Below are 15038 nucleotides of genomic sequence, written 5' to 3' on the forward strand. Positions count from 1 at the left end.
GTGAATACACTGGTGTGATGCACAGTGTGATGTACCCTGTCAGGCTCTCTTGCCACAATTAAAATGTAAGTTAAAATGTATGTTTATGGGGTTAATATGGCCAAAGTACAACAGTGTGACAACATGTTCTCTCAGCTTCAAAAAACTTGAAGTTGTGATGATATAAAAGTTCTCCTCAGTTCAATCAATCCTTGAGAGAAGGTTCGGACAGTGCAGACACACCAAGTTTACAGTAATATGGATTCCTGGTTTCCAAAACATCTTGTCATTTTTGGTATTCAATTTTAGTTTTTAAAATGAGTACAACTTTAAGTTGTTTAGTGTTATCATGGCTCAATGATTACATATTAAGATCATTTCATTATAATGAAAATGTGGGAGAAGATTAAACACATAAAATGATAATCTGCTGAGGATTTGCATTTGTATATTTATTTGCTATATTGCTTCCTTGAAAGGATACTAGACATATGTAACAGACATAAATTGACAGAAAGAAAGGTAAACAAAGGTCAACAAAGGGGTAAACAGAACAGTAAAGTTAACACACAAGGAAATAAATATAAGGACGAATGGGGAGAGTATAATGGGAGTTTAGCTCCAGTCAAAAGTGGCAACATGGTAGTTTAATTGTATTTATTTGTGTATAATAATTTGAGTTTATTTGTTGTTTGCTAACTCTCTGGTGCTAACGAATTGTAATAGCTAATTCTAACAAAGTTTTAACTTTTTTATCTTGCCTTCTGTCTGTACTTTTTTGTTTAGAAAACAAATTAAACAGCTTTGGACCATCAGTCAAGATTGATTATTTATTCGACTGAGACGCTATAATAAAATACATATATTGTATTATATTATATTATATTATCTTATATTACTAATATCTGTCTCAGCAGCATTTGATTTTTCATCATGCCACGGGGTTTGATCATTGTTTAATTGAGTGAGATCAAACACTCACATCGTGTGAATTTAATACACCAAAAGTTTAAATGTAAAACGTGTTCATCCTCATCTCTTATGATTATTAGTTTTGAGACAGATGGCAGCAGGCTGTGATTCACTGAGCTGCTAACACCATCAGACCGGAGCCGCTGTAGTTGTTATGGTTACCAGCAGTGAGACCACGAGCAGCTCAGCCAATCACAGGAGGGCGGCAGCACAGCAACATTTGCATGGAGCCTGTATAAATTAAGTTGCTGTTCGTAACGTCGCAGAAAAAATGCCTGAACCAGCGAAGTCAGCGCCCAAGAAGGGCTCCAAGAAAGCCGTGACTAAGACCGCCGGCAAGGGAGGCAAGAAGAAGAGAAAGACCAGGAAGGAGAGCTACGCCATCTACGTGTACAAGGTGCTGAAGCAGGTCCACCCCGACACCGGCATCTCCTCCAAGGCCATGGGCATCATGAACTCCTTCGTGGGGGACATCTTTGAGCGCATCGCCGGTGAGGCTTCCCGCCTTGCTCACTACAACAAGCGCTCCACCATCACCTCCAGGGAGATCCAGACCGCCGTCCGCCTGCTGCTGCCCGGTGAGCTGGCCAAACACGCCGTGTCTGAAGGCACCAAGGCCGTCACCAAGTACACCAGCTCCAAGTAAACCCGCTGTCTGTACAATCAACTCAAAGGTCCTTTTCAGGACCACCCACACCTTCACCTCAGAGCTTCAGTCCTTCATGATGTTTCTTCAAGTTTATATATTGTGACTGTTGGTTTCTGGTTAAACCTAAATCAGTTTTCCAGCTGGTTTATTCAGACTTAAAATAAAAACAATCTGCTGGTTCAGTTTGTAATAAAATGGTAGCAGCAAACACAGCTGTTCAGACTAGAAACGGACACAATGTTCTCTCTGTCTAGACATACGCATGTTGAGTGTATTTTAAAGGGAAATATTAACACATCCAACAAAATTATACCCAGTGCAAAATATTTAAATATAATACCCTTATTTTATTTTGATCCACATGTAATGTGGAATAGACAAAAAGATTATATACCAACTAATATTTATCATGTGTCAAATGTTAGTATTATAATGGGTTTTCCCAATAATTGTTTTTTTGAACATGTATATGTTAAGTATACAAACGGGTAGATTATGTGTTACTCTTTATTTAGTTTAAAATAACAGAACTACAGGAGAAGTAGCAGTTTTGTCCACTTTTTATTTTATTCTAGACACAGCCAATTTAAGTGTATATCATGTGTAAATATGTCTTATTGCTTCATATACTGTATTCATATCACATTTGACAATAAAAATATTAGTTTATATATTATATTACAGACCAAACTCACTTTTTTTCATTTATGTGAAGCTTAACAACGTCTAACATATAAAACAAAAGAAAACAGATATACTTGAAAAAGTAATAAAATATAAAGAACACTTCCAGACTTATAGTATAATAGTTAAAGTGACCAATGACTGAACAAAAGTTAAGTGGTTCATGATAGAAAGAGAATTGATCTCAATATCAATAGACAGATATTGCTCTGTTGAAATGGCTGAAATGATGGATTATCAGTGCTTTATACAACTAGAAACAGTTTTTTTTTAAAAAAAAAGAAAAAGCATATATATACAGCAACAGAACAGTGTTATTAATAAAGTGACATAACATGTTAAGTTATTGGGCTCAACATCAAAACATTTCTCCATCCTTAAAATCATTTATATAAGACACAACAGTCAGAGAAAAGGACATCATTTAGATGGACATATTACTTTGATAATTCTCAATGTGTGGTGTAATATTTAATGTTCTTTCCTCCCAGTAACCTTTATAGCAGCCAACACTTATTGTGAAAAGTTCTCTACTGATCAACTTCAATGTAGGAATGAGTTCTTCATCCATTGATACAAAATCTATCCTTAAGTTTTTTTTTTTCAAAAATAAACAATCACAAAATACAAAATTAGGATTATGATTGAGACACTGAACAGACATCATGAAGGACTGAAGCTCTGAGGTGAAGGTGTGGGTGGTCCTGAAAAGGACCTTTGAGTTGTTGGGACCAACAGCGGGTTTACTTGGAGCTGGTGTACTTGGTGACGGCCTTGGTGCCCTCGGACACGGCGTGTTTGGCCAGCTCACCGGGCAGCAGCAGGCGGACGGCGGTCTGGATCTCCCTGGAGGTGATGGTGGAGCGCTTGTTGTAGTGAGCAAGGCGGGAAGCCTCACCGGCGATGCGTTCAAAGATGTCCCCCACGAAGGAGTTCATGATGCCCATGGCCTTGGAGGAGATGCCGGTGTCGGGGTGGACCTGCTTCAGCACCTTGTACACGTAGATGGCGTAGCTCTCCTTCCTGGTCTTTCTCTTCTTCTTGCCGGTCTTGGTGGCTTTAGAGACGGCTTTCTTGGAGCCTTTCTTCGGTGCTTTGACTGGATCAGGCATGATTGATCGTTGAATTTCCTCAAACGAATAACGATTCCGGTTCCAAACGGCCTCTATATATCCACCTGATGCAAACTTCACTGCGCCGTTGCTCGCACAGGATTGGTTGACTCGTTGTTAGCGAGACTGAGCATGCGCAGCGCCCCAACCCTTGAGAATCGATCTGACCGCCTTTTTACTGAAAGATCCGCCTCATCTGAAGAGTAGCCACAGTTTATAATATAATATGCTGTACAAAACCCATAACTATAGAGACATAAACATGTTATATTTAGATTTAACATTCATTCAAGCTGATATGTTTTATTAAAAAAAAATCCATGAATAGATTTTATGTCATTAATCCTCAATCAAAAATTGCTGGTGCTTTTCTCTCTGGAATAACAATACTGTAATGATGTTAATATGAATTTTATTGATTCTCCCAGCTGACACATGAAGATGGTGTTTCTCTGCTCAACAAAAAGAATAATAGTGATTCCTGCACTCTTCCAACTGAATGTAATGTCACCTTTTACTGGAACAATTTTATTTCTCAAAATATTTCCTGACTTTACCCCACAAATACATGATGAGAAATAAAGTAAAATATGTTTCCTTTAAAAGTTAAGTTACAGATTTTTACCCTGCTAGTTACTCATTTATAAACATTGTCTAGAAAATTCTTTACTAAAACTTTGCTCTGCTTCACTTTATTAGCATCAGACTTGGCACAGATAATGTTCAGATGTTGTTTTATGGTTTGCTAGAGGTTTGGGGGTTGCAACTACATAATCATAATGGGGACATTCACGCAAATACTGAACAGTTTTTTTAAGGCGGACATGTAATCTTTCATTTACTCTGACCCAGAGTAAGTGTTACTTTTATCATGATATAAAGATTATTCATATAAACCTTGTAGTTGCAGAGATATACTAAATTTATTTTGAGTTTGCCATTTTCGAGAAGGGGCCTGAGCCAGAGGACTAGGGATTAAGAGGTTAATCATGAGCAGAAAAAGAATGAATGAATAGATGAATAGAACGGTTTATAAAACTTTTGTTTGTTTGTGTTTTGTACTGCTTTGTATGTTTTGTTTATTTTTGTGTTGTAATGTGCAGATTTGTATTATTGAGTATTATGTATTTTAAATGCACATCCAGGAACGAGAACTGCAAACTGGCTTAATCTGTAAATCGATGTATGAGGCAGAAGTTCACACTATGTACAAATAAACATCTCTTGAACAATAACATTGAGGATTTTCCAGGCAGGTTTTACTATCAACATGTATGACCAATCAATATGTTTTAACTTGCATTATTGTCTATGGCAGGCATGAAATAAATAAGACCTTTGTGAAAAGTATTCTTAGAGGAAACCTGCAGAGTCTGCTTTTGGTTTAAGTGTAAAAACACAAGAAAAAAAACTCAGTAAAACTAGAGTTACAGCAGGAAGCTTTACTTTTGTACATCATGATAATTCTGCCTTAAGAGTACTTTTATAAGAATTTGGTTCTGTTCAAGACCTACAGATACCTCGTATATAGTAATAAACATAAGCAGCATAATCATTCATAACAGAACAGCTTTGATGTCTGGCGACAAAGTTAAATTTTTCCTAATGTGCAGCTATAACTGTTTAACAGGATATCGTCTCTTAGAGGAAGTGGCGGCTCTTAAAAGAGCCTTTGTGTTCTTGTCTCAGCAGGTCTGGATCAGGTTTAACCTCCGAAGCCGTACAGGGTGCGGCCCTGCCTCTTCAGCGCGTAAACCACGTCCATGGCGGTCACGGTCTTCCTCTTGGCGTGCTCGGTGTAGGTGACGGCATCACGGATCACGTTCTCCAGGAACACCTTCAGCACACCGCGGGTCTCCTCGTAGATCAGACCGGAGATACGCTTCACGCCGCCGCGGCGAGCCAGACGGCGGATGGCGGGTTTGGTGATTCCCTGGATGTTATCACGGAGGACTTTACGGTGACGCTTAGCGCCTCCTTTACCGAGTCCTTTGCCGCCTTTTCCTCTTCCGCTCATTTTTAACTGATCTCTTCTCGATCAAGACGAAAGTTAAATATGATTCGCGTCGGCAGAGCTTCTGTATTTAAAGCGTGTCTGCGGACGTAAGGGAGGACAGGCGGCGTCAACTTTACTGGGCGGAGCCAGATTCAGCCTCGCTTACGTAGTTTCGCCTCCATTTTGTATCTTTCTCTGTGATATTTGGCAGGTTAACCTGACAGTTAACTTCCTGCTGCTGGTTAGAAACAGACTCTCAGCTGTAGTATTTGTGTTGTTCTAACTGGACATGAAAAGAAGCTGAATGTGACGCAGCTCCTCTCATATCATATTATATAATATAACTCGCTGTACTAATGCATCAGGCAGAAGGATGTTTCCCTAGCATGACAGTTGAAGTAACATTATTATGTAATTATTGTAAATAGTGTGATTTTTCTGTGTAGTGAGAATAAAAGTTTGTTTGAAATGAAAGCTGTAATGCTCACATGTCCATTTTATCTCAGTCCCTCATTTGGTGAAAGTAGAGCGACTACACTTCTAATTAAAAACAATATGACAAAATGTAATTTTAGACATTTTTAAACATTTATCTGTTCTTTTATTCATGTATTATATTATTTTTATGGACCTAAGACTTTGGTTAAGGTATGTATGTAAAGAGTTAGGGATAATTTCTATAATCTGAGTTAAAATATTTCAGCTCTTGGGCCAAATTATCTCTTGACACAGTGCTCTACGTCATACTACAGAAAGCTGAAATTGTTCTGAACATTTTGATATGAAACACTTGGGTATTATTTTATAGGCAAGTGCCTTTAAAAGGCAAATTTAAGAAGATATCTAAAAATGGGGAAAGTATCCTTTGACCCCAGAGGTTAACCAACACTTCACATGACCTCCATCTGACAACAAATAAAAGATTTTAAAATGGAGGACGGCCTACTATGGCGGGAAATACTTCACAACAGTATGTAGATGTGTGTGTAAATATATGTGTACGTGGGGATACAGGAAATGCCATGAATGCTTATGTGTATCAGTTTTTACAGGGCCTCGTATTTATTCAACTATTAAAAGTAAAATTCTGGATTTAAGTGAAAATGCTTCACTTTTACTCACAAACGTCACCAAAAAAAAAAAGTTTTATCAAACTGGTTTTGAGTGTAAAATGCTGTTAAATGTCAGAGAGCTGCAGAGGTGTGTTCAGAGTAGATCCTTGATGACTTCATTTCATTGATCAGGATCAATGATACATTACTGAAACTGTACCATTAGGAATAGAGTCATTTTAGGCGATTATGTTATTTGTATTTGAATGTTTGATAGGATATTACACCACTTTTTCCTTTTATTTATATTTATCAGGGGTACAAACAAACAAAAAAAACATTGATTTTATTTCCAATCATTTTCTGATCATCTTCATTGTCTACACTTGTCAGCGTGGAACTGAATCCTCCTGATGTGATCTCTGGAACGTCTCGCTACATCATTGTTTCCATTTCTGACAATTTCCTGTTATTTCAGCCCGATTTATACATTAAAAATATATTCGATTGTTGTTCATTTCACATGTTAATTATTCCTGGACATTTTAGGATAACTTTTTGACTCTTAAGTTGGTTCTATAAAAGAGTAGCTTCATTCTACTACAGGGGTTTATTATTATATGTAATCTGATTGTATAATCTGGAATTAGGACACATGGAGAAATGGATCTATGTGCTCCTGGCAGACATGTTGATTCAGCACAACAGCAGCTCATAAAAAGTAAACTGAGGTAAAAACAAATAAATAAATAAACCAAAAGGCTTTTTTTGTCATTTGAGAAAAAAAAAACAAACATAATATAGCACTGTTATGATATACCATACAAATATAGTTGATCAAACATAACTAATCTTCATTGTTTAATGAGGAACCTGGTAATTGTTTTAATTGCAGGTTTTAAGTGTTGACTTTTAACCCTTTAATTCCACAAACTCGTTTGTAACACTCTTGGTAAGAATTAAAGTTATATTATTTCTCCCTTACACGTAAACATCTAATTGTTACTCTTAACAAGACTTTATTGATCCCCAGAGGAGAAATTTGCATGTTACAACAGTGCAGGAAAAAAGGAAACTGATAAGATCTACATGTAATGAGATTAAATCTATACACACACACACACAATACTTGAACTATACACACACAATTTAGCTGACTTGTGGATTGTAAGAAGAAGAAATGTGCAAAAGTGAAGGATCTGATAGATGTAGCTATAGTTATATAGTCTGTTATATAGGAGAAATGATACAATATTAAGTTAAATATACAGTAAATGTAATTGTTCAAATATGTAAAATACTGTAATGTCACAATTCTCTAGTAAAGAAACTTGCATACTGAAGGCTCGTTTTGTCATCATATTTAAATCAGATACCAGTATGACATCAATATCATAGTTTAAACACATGACTTACGTCAGCTATTGATAAGACTTAAAGGAAACGCTCTTTGATGAGGTGGTTGGCTCTTAAAAGAGCCGTTGTTGTGTTGTTGGGGAGCCGGTTCCATGTTTACTTCTTGGCGGGCTTCTCGGTCTTCTTGGGCAGCAGCACAGCCTGGATGTTGGGCAGCACGCCGCCCTGAGCGATGGTCACTCCGCCCAGCAGCTTGTTGAGCTCCTCGTCGTTGCGGACAGCCAGCTGCAGGTGACGGGGGATGATCCTGGTCTTCTTGTTGTCGCGGGCAGCGTTTCCGGCCAGCTCCAGGATCTCAGCGGTCAGATACTCCAGCACCGCCGCCAGGTACACCGGGGCTCCGGCACCGACACGCTCCGCATAGTTGCCCTTCCTCAGCAGCCTGTGGACTCTGCCGACCGGGAACTGAAGCCCGGCCCGGGAGGAACGGGTCTTTGCCTTCGCTCTGGCCTTACCGGCACCAGTTTTTCCTCGCCCAGACATCTTGTTTTCGTCGTTCTTCAGATTACAGAAGTACAATGCCCTTTGTCACCGGAAGCCTGGGTTATATAACCCCAACGGCTCACTAGCTGGTCGTTCATTGGTCAGATGGAGCTTCAGTGTGATCGTCCAATCAGAAGCGATTATGGCAAGTTACTGCCGGAACTACACAGTTTCCGGCCTGAGTAATGCAAAACAGCCACGATAAATAATAAGGTTTATTATAGATTATTGACTGGAATTTAGTGCAAAGTGAGGCATTACAAGATGTGTTTGGATCTGCATTTACGTCTTTACTATAATAATAATTCTTAATTATCTTTAACTAATTAAATAGGTTTATGAGAGTGAAAACAAAGAATATGGCGGTCTGGGTGCTGTAGATGGTGACAGATGAAAAATTGCCTTTGTAAAAAATATATCTGCCGCCATCACCAGAAATGCTCTCTGTGTTGGAGATGTTGGAATAAAAAGTGTAATAAAAGAGGAGGCAGGGCAAGACACGGCCCTTATTATAAATTATTATACAGGAATTTTATTACACAATACCAACATCTACAATAGACTGGAGCGTTCTGCCCAATAAAATGATGTCTAATAAAATAAATTATTTTAAATATGAGGGATTTATTAATTATCAAAATTTAACTTATAATGAAGGCACAGTGGTGATTAAAACAAAAACAACAAATATGTCAGAGAGCATTAAGGATGTCCGGTGGCTGATATCTGTGGGAAGACGTTGGTTACGTATCATAACCCCAGATTCTATGAGTATAGGCTTTGCCCTCTAAGAGCTGTTGCTATTGGGTTTAGGGCGAAGCTGATGTGGTCAATGCTCCACTGTGCCGCCACAGTCCACAAGCACGTAAACACACACTAGTTCACAACTCCATTAGGGCAGAGCACAATAAAATTAAATAAAAAGGCATAAGGCATGCTATGTTGTCACCCTGTTCCCGCCTTGTGTGAATGGTCAAAGTGAAAACATTACACTCATTCACCTGGCACACCTGCTGCTGTGGAGAGTGGGGACGATAATTACGCACTGTAAAATGTCCCAAACGTAAGCAGAGCAGGTGATGAAAAGGGCAAAAAACAGCCCCACTAATCCACAAAGATGTGAGCAGAGGAGGATACACATGGTGCACGCAGGTGTGCACAGAGAGCGCATAAGCACACATTTCACACACATTTCACACACAGTGAACTTATGTTGGGAGAGCACACAGGGTCGACTGTTACGTACTGTGACAGCCCCAGAGACTCATTCAAATAAGTTAAAAGAGAGTTTGAATATATGCCAGCTTGTAGCACATATAATGGCTCTCTACCAGATGAATGTGTGTGTGTAACGCGCTCAGAGCTGACAGCGTGTCACTGATCGTTGAGCACGTTCAACACTGAGTGAGTCAGGGAGGACTCAGACACGTCGTGTAAGTAGAACTGAATAAAAGGAGACGGTGAAGCCCACGATGCTGCCTCACAAATGTCTGTCGCTGCCATCCCTCTGAGGAGAGCTGTGGAGGAGGACAAGGCCCTCGTAGAGTGTGCATGAATGCCCAGCGGGGGATTCACCCCAGCTGCAGCATATGCCTGTGTGCTAGTGTCACACAGCCAGTGGGCCAAGCGCTGTTTTGTCAAACAGCTGCTGTGTCTGTCTGAGGCTTGCTGTGCGCGTCACATAACGAGACAAGGCATGCAATGGGCAGAGACAGCGTGACGTTTCTTCTCTCTAACTCTTGTGGGAAGACGGAAGTCCGTGGAGAGGGTCAGGATAGCTGACATCACCTTCCTGATGCCTTTCACCATCTCAGGAGGAAGCACGCCGGGCTGCCTAGTCATGGCGGAGACAGCAGAGGAGAGCAGGGCAAAGTTGTTAGCAGCTGCTACTGTCTGTGCAGCACACTGGTGCTCAGTAAGGCGGGTGGTAACTTGGTCCCGAGGAGAAGGTGGCGTAAGCTTGCGTCTGCTTCTAGTGATGGGACGACAGGGAACCCATGTTCTGTATCCCTGTGAACTCTGGTGAAGGGATTGTAACGAGCCACCGGTGCCTTCAGCTTTCCAGGTTCGGAAAAAGCTGCATCAATAAGCGGCCGAAACTCTGTGGCACGAGGCCACACCGGGAACTGCCTGGACGCCAGCTCCGAGACATAGACATCACCTCCTAAAACGCTGTGAGCAGGTGCAGGTGGATCTGCCAGCATAGGAATATCCTTCAGGTCAGCCGCCATCTTAATAATGCTCGAAAGATCTTGGAGGAGAGCCTTGGCTGGAAGGTGGCTAGCAGGCTGTGACGAAATAGCCACGCGAGCAGGGCTCCCTTATCGTTGTCGAGCTCCAGGTCTCCCAACGGGGAGAGGGGAGAGCCAGGGGGGCTGCCAGCGATGGAGGAAGCTGAGTCATCAGACTTGTGCCCAGTACCGTGCACCATCTGGTTGAAAAAATCCACAGCTTATTCAACTGTGAAGCTAGCACATTCATCCCATTTGTCATCTCCATCGCCCTCTAGCTGCAGCGCTGCGAAGGCCTCCACTTGTCGTCGCAGGTCTTCCGTTGGCAGGCGAGCGCTGAAGGCGCATGTTGCCCGGGCGGTGAGTGCCAGTCCTGCGTGTTTGGCACCGAGACATGTCTCGCAGCGGGGGTGGAAGTCAGAGGCCATTGTGTAGCCGATCTGACAGTAGGGGCACAAACATACCGCTCTGGCAGGGTGCTGAGTCTTGCTTGAAGACATAACCTCCAACTGCATACAAACGCTGAGGAAAAAATGGGAGCAGATCTCTGGTTACACCGGTATAATATACCGTGGATGTGGACCTGAGAGGGGCAACTGTGCAGGGCACAATGGTGCGAAAGATCATCTTCACGACTGCGCATGCACGTGGGGATAAACCCAATAGAAACAGCTCTTAGAGAGCGAAGCCTACACGAAATAGAAGTGGTTATGATGTTGGGCGTGAATGTGGGATTCGGCCTCAGAGTAGCTGCGCTCCCGTCATCTCTGATAATGAGACAAGAGGGAGAGGCTGAAAGCCCACATAAATCACTAATTCTCTTAGTCGAAGTCAGGGCTAGGAGAAGTGCTGTCGTTAATGACAGCTTTGAGAGAGATTTGCAATACAGGCTTCAAGGGGGGTTCCCCCAGAGCGCATAACACCAGGGGTAAATCCCGTTGTGGTGTCAAAGAGAGATCTCTGTTGCCTGACTCCTTTTAGAAAGCACTTAAGCAACGAGTGTGCAAGAACAGATCTTTCTCCATATCCTTCATGACAGGATGAAATGGCTGCAGCATAAGTTTTAACCATCGGTAGAGCCAGAGCCCCTTTCCACACACCAAACCTAATTTCTCTAGGAGCTCCCGTTCAGGGGCCAGACCCATAACTGGCTTATCAACAGGAATTGTAGGATTGCACCGTCCAGCTGCGAGAGTGCGTCCCTGTGCCATGGGAGTTGCCATGGTTTCCCTGATAGCAGCTGTATCATTGTCAGGAACCATGACGTGCTTCTTGTGCCTGGAGATGACGGGCACATGAAAATAAGCATCTTTTAGGTCGATGGATGTGAACCAATCACCAGGATGCACACATTCCAGCACGTTTTATGGTTAACATGAAACGGCCTCTTCATTATGGATTCGTTGAAGAGAGATGGGTCGAGAATCGGTCTCATTCCACCCTTGCTCTCCTCGCCTGGGGAGACTCAGGAAATAGCTCCCTTTTCCAGGAGCTCCGACGATTCTGCCATCAGAGCAGCTATCTCCGTCTGAGATGACATGAAAGTCTCCAACACCCCGTTGAATGGAGAGAGAATTAATCTTTCCATCCATTTGTTCATGGAAAGCAGACTTTGCCACGCTGAGCAGCGCTCTGAAAGCAGGCGTGCAAACGTTTGTGGAGCCTCTGTGGACATTCCTGACAGCCATTGTAACACCCTCACTGCCGCTGTATGAATCGATAGCTCGCTCGACACAGCCAATGGGAGGGCAGGGATGAAAGGGCTGCATGGGAGGATGCGTGACAGTGAGTGTGTCAGCATCTGCGCACCCAGACTCTGAGTCTGATTCATGCCATAGCGAGAAACCTCCACTAACTCGCACCGATTGGTGGGAAGTAGGGTGGGCGCAGAGAGGCGGAGAGTGTGTGCGGGCTGTTGTGCACATTTGGGAAGAGAAATGATGCTCATAAAAACATGAGAGAGTGACAGGACTGCCTCAGCGACTGATGCACTGTGTGAGAGTGCAGCAGAGGTAACGTGTGTCTCGGCACAAACAGTTGCTGTTTGAGAGGAAACTGCTCTTAAGTGACAGATGGGTGTGTCTGAAAAGAGCCGTTGTGTTTGACAGATTCCGGAGAAAAACACACTTCCCCCGCATCCTGTCGATATATCTCAGCTGTTTGTGAGGTGGCTCAACCGGTGGGTTGGACCAAGTGCAGGCCGGGCGCCAGCCTCTGGCAGCGGGACGGCGTGGAGCTTGTTGAGCCGTGGCTGGAGGACGCTGTGGCGGAGGAGGAGGCTGTGCAGGTGCGGGCCGAGGTGCAGCTGCAGCACTGTCTGTGGGGCGCCTTTGTCTGGAGCATGTGTCCCGGCAGTCGCGGCAGGAGTCTTGAGTCTTCTCACTCTGTCCGCTTCCTCGGATGCATTTTGAAGGTGTGTGGTGGTGCTCTGAGGGAGCAGCCCAAACAGCCCATTGGGGCTGATGGGGCCATCCAGCAGCTCCTGTCAGATCTGCACTGGGAGCTGGGACATGTGGAGCCACATTTTCTGCTGCAGTATTGTTTGCCACACCATAATCCAAGCCTGAGCCACTGTTGTCGCTGTGGAGAGGGTCAGGATAGCTGATGTCTGACGCTGTCTCTGGACGGAGCACGCTGGGCTGCTTAGCCATGGCAGAGAGAGCAGGGCGATGTTGTTAGGAGCTGCTGCTGTCTGGGCAGCACACTGGTGCGCAAGGTTTGAAAAAAATCACTTTAAGCAGCAAAATGGTGGCTAGACTCTCTTCCGGGTCCAGAAAATGCTGCATCGATGAACGGCCACAGCTCAGTGACACAAGGCCACACCAGGAGTTGCCTGGACGCTGGCTCCGGAGGTCTTCAATCCTATTATTTATTTATGCTACAGATAGGCTGTTCACACAGTGCATTTCCCAACACTGTGTGACATCAGATGAATAACATTTTTTCCCCTCATGTAGGAACATGAGTTAAGAGGAGGTGGAAGAGAAGATGCCACACAGTGGTGGTTTATAACCAAGGGCGTAGGTTTGGTTTATCTTTGGTATGAGCATGTTTGTTGGATGGCCAAAATAGTTCTGTATGTGCACTTGCTGTCTGTCTCTCTTTTCTCTTTCATATGCACACATGAACACACACATAAAGAGCCTGACTCTGCAAAATGTTTAAGTATAATAACCTGTAAGTACTGTTAAACCAACTGTCTGCTGTAAGGTTTTCAAACCTCACCTGAGATTCTGCAGCTCTGTCCTTTCGGTTTGTTGATTGATATCTTTGAATCATCTCCAAAACTTCTACACGTATTATTTTTCATTCAACTCCTGAACTCATGGCTACATCTTTCACTATGACATCGGCGCTCACCCGAGAGCTCACCTGTCTGTAGGCTGCTGCTGGATTTTCGTAATAAAATGATGCCTGACAGTCACAAACCGATCAGTTGGACAAGCTGTGGCTTATTTAGCTTATAGATGATGTCCGTGTCTTAATGACACAATAACTCTGCTCCTGATCCACTCATGTAAAAAGGGAGAGACGGCATTAAATAGTTAATATTTCTCCCACTTATTTAAAAATTAGTTTATTATGATTATTATTATCATTATACACTTTATTTATATAGTACCTTTTAAAAACAAAAAGACAGATATTTAAAAATAAGAAACAATAAACAATAAAATCCTAAAAAGATAAAAATAGGTAAAATCATAAGGAGTTAAAAAAGACAATATTGGTAGTAAAAACAACTGATAATAGTAAAAGCAATTTTAAGATATAAAAACCATGAAACAATATAAAAGAAATATCAAATAAAGGTTAGATTAATTAAAAGCAAGACCATAAAAATAAGTTTTGAGCTGCTTCTTGAAATTATCATCAGAGGTTGCTTGTCTAATATGCGGTGGGAGTCTGTTGCAAATCTTCGGTGCACAGACTAAGAAAAGCTGCTTCACCGTACTTTTTGCAATTTATTTGTGGCACATTTAGGACGCCAGTTTTAAGCGGCCTAAGCAAACTGTTTGGAACATACTCCACCAAGCAATCTGAAAGATATGAAAGTGCTAGACCATTTTGGGCTGTAAAAACAAATAAAAGAATTTTAAATTCTATCCTCAACGTTACACATAGCCACTGCAATGACACCAATACTGGTGTAATGTGTTCCCTTTTCCTAATTTTGGTTAAAAGTCTTGCTGCTGAATTTTGAACGAGTTGCAGCTGATCAATGTTTTTTTTTTTTTTTTTTTGGTAAACCAGTATAAATCACATTACTTTACATTAATCATAGCGTGAAAATACAAAGGCATGAGTCCTAGCATCTTCCAAAGAAAGGTAGGGTCTGATTCTTGCAATGTTCCTTAAATGATAAAAAGCTATCTTTGTAACATTACTGATATGACTTTTAAAATTCAGTTCAGAGTCAAGGATAACACCAAGTTTTTTACTTCTGGTTTAATCTGTAGAGCC

At 42.0% G+C, this 15038-nt stretch overlaps 4 protein-coding genes across 4 annotated transcripts; 1 reads left to right on the forward strand and 3 right to left on the reverse strand.

Moving 5' to 3' along the window:
- Positions 1 to 1221: 1221 nt before the first annotated feature.
- Positions 1222 to 1643, forward strand: LOC121890762 (histone H2B 1/2). Its single transcript, XM_042403300.1, has one exon. It carries the CDS (start codon positions 1223 to 1225, stop codon positions 1595 to 1597), a length of 375 nt encoding a protein of 124 aa, XP_042259234.1. The 5' UTR covers position 1222; the 3' UTR covers positions 1598 to 1643.
- A 1338-nt stretch (positions 1644 to 2981) lies between these two features.
- Positions 2982 to 3409, reverse strand: LOC121890763 (histone H2B 3-like). Its single transcript, XM_042403301.1, has one exon. The coding sequence runs from the start codon at positions 3394 to 3396 to the stop codon at positions 3028 to 3030; it is 369 nt and encodes a 122-aa protein (XP_042259235.1). The 5' UTR covers positions 3397 to 3409; the 3' UTR covers positions 2982 to 3027.
- A 1640-nt stretch (positions 3410 to 5049) lies between these two features.
- Positions 5050 to 5456, reverse strand: LOC121890767 (histone H4). Its single transcript, XM_042403305.1, has one exon. It carries the CDS (start codon positions 5411 to 5413, stop codon positions 5102 to 5104), a length of 312 nt encoding a protein of 103 aa, XP_042259239.1. The 5' UTR covers positions 5414 to 5456; the 3' UTR covers positions 5050 to 5101.
- A 2450-nt stretch (positions 5457 to 7906) lies between these two features.
- On the reverse strand, positions 7907 to 8360 carry LOC121890758 (histone H2A-like). Its single transcript, XM_042403296.1, has one exon. It carries the CDS (start codon positions 8341 to 8343, stop codon positions 7957 to 7959), a length of 387 nt encoding a protein of 128 aa, XP_042259230.1. The 5' UTR covers positions 8344 to 8360; the 3' UTR covers positions 7907 to 7956.
- Between the last annotated feature and the right edge of the window lie 6678 nt (positions 8361 to 15038).

Source organism: Thunnus maccoyii, chromosome 23 (assembly GCF_910596095.1).
Source record: "Thunnus maccoyii chromosome 23, fThuMac1.1, whole genome shotgun sequence".
NCBI lineage: Eukaryota > Metazoa > Chordata > Actinopteri > Scombriformes > Scombridae > Thunnus > Thunnus maccoyii.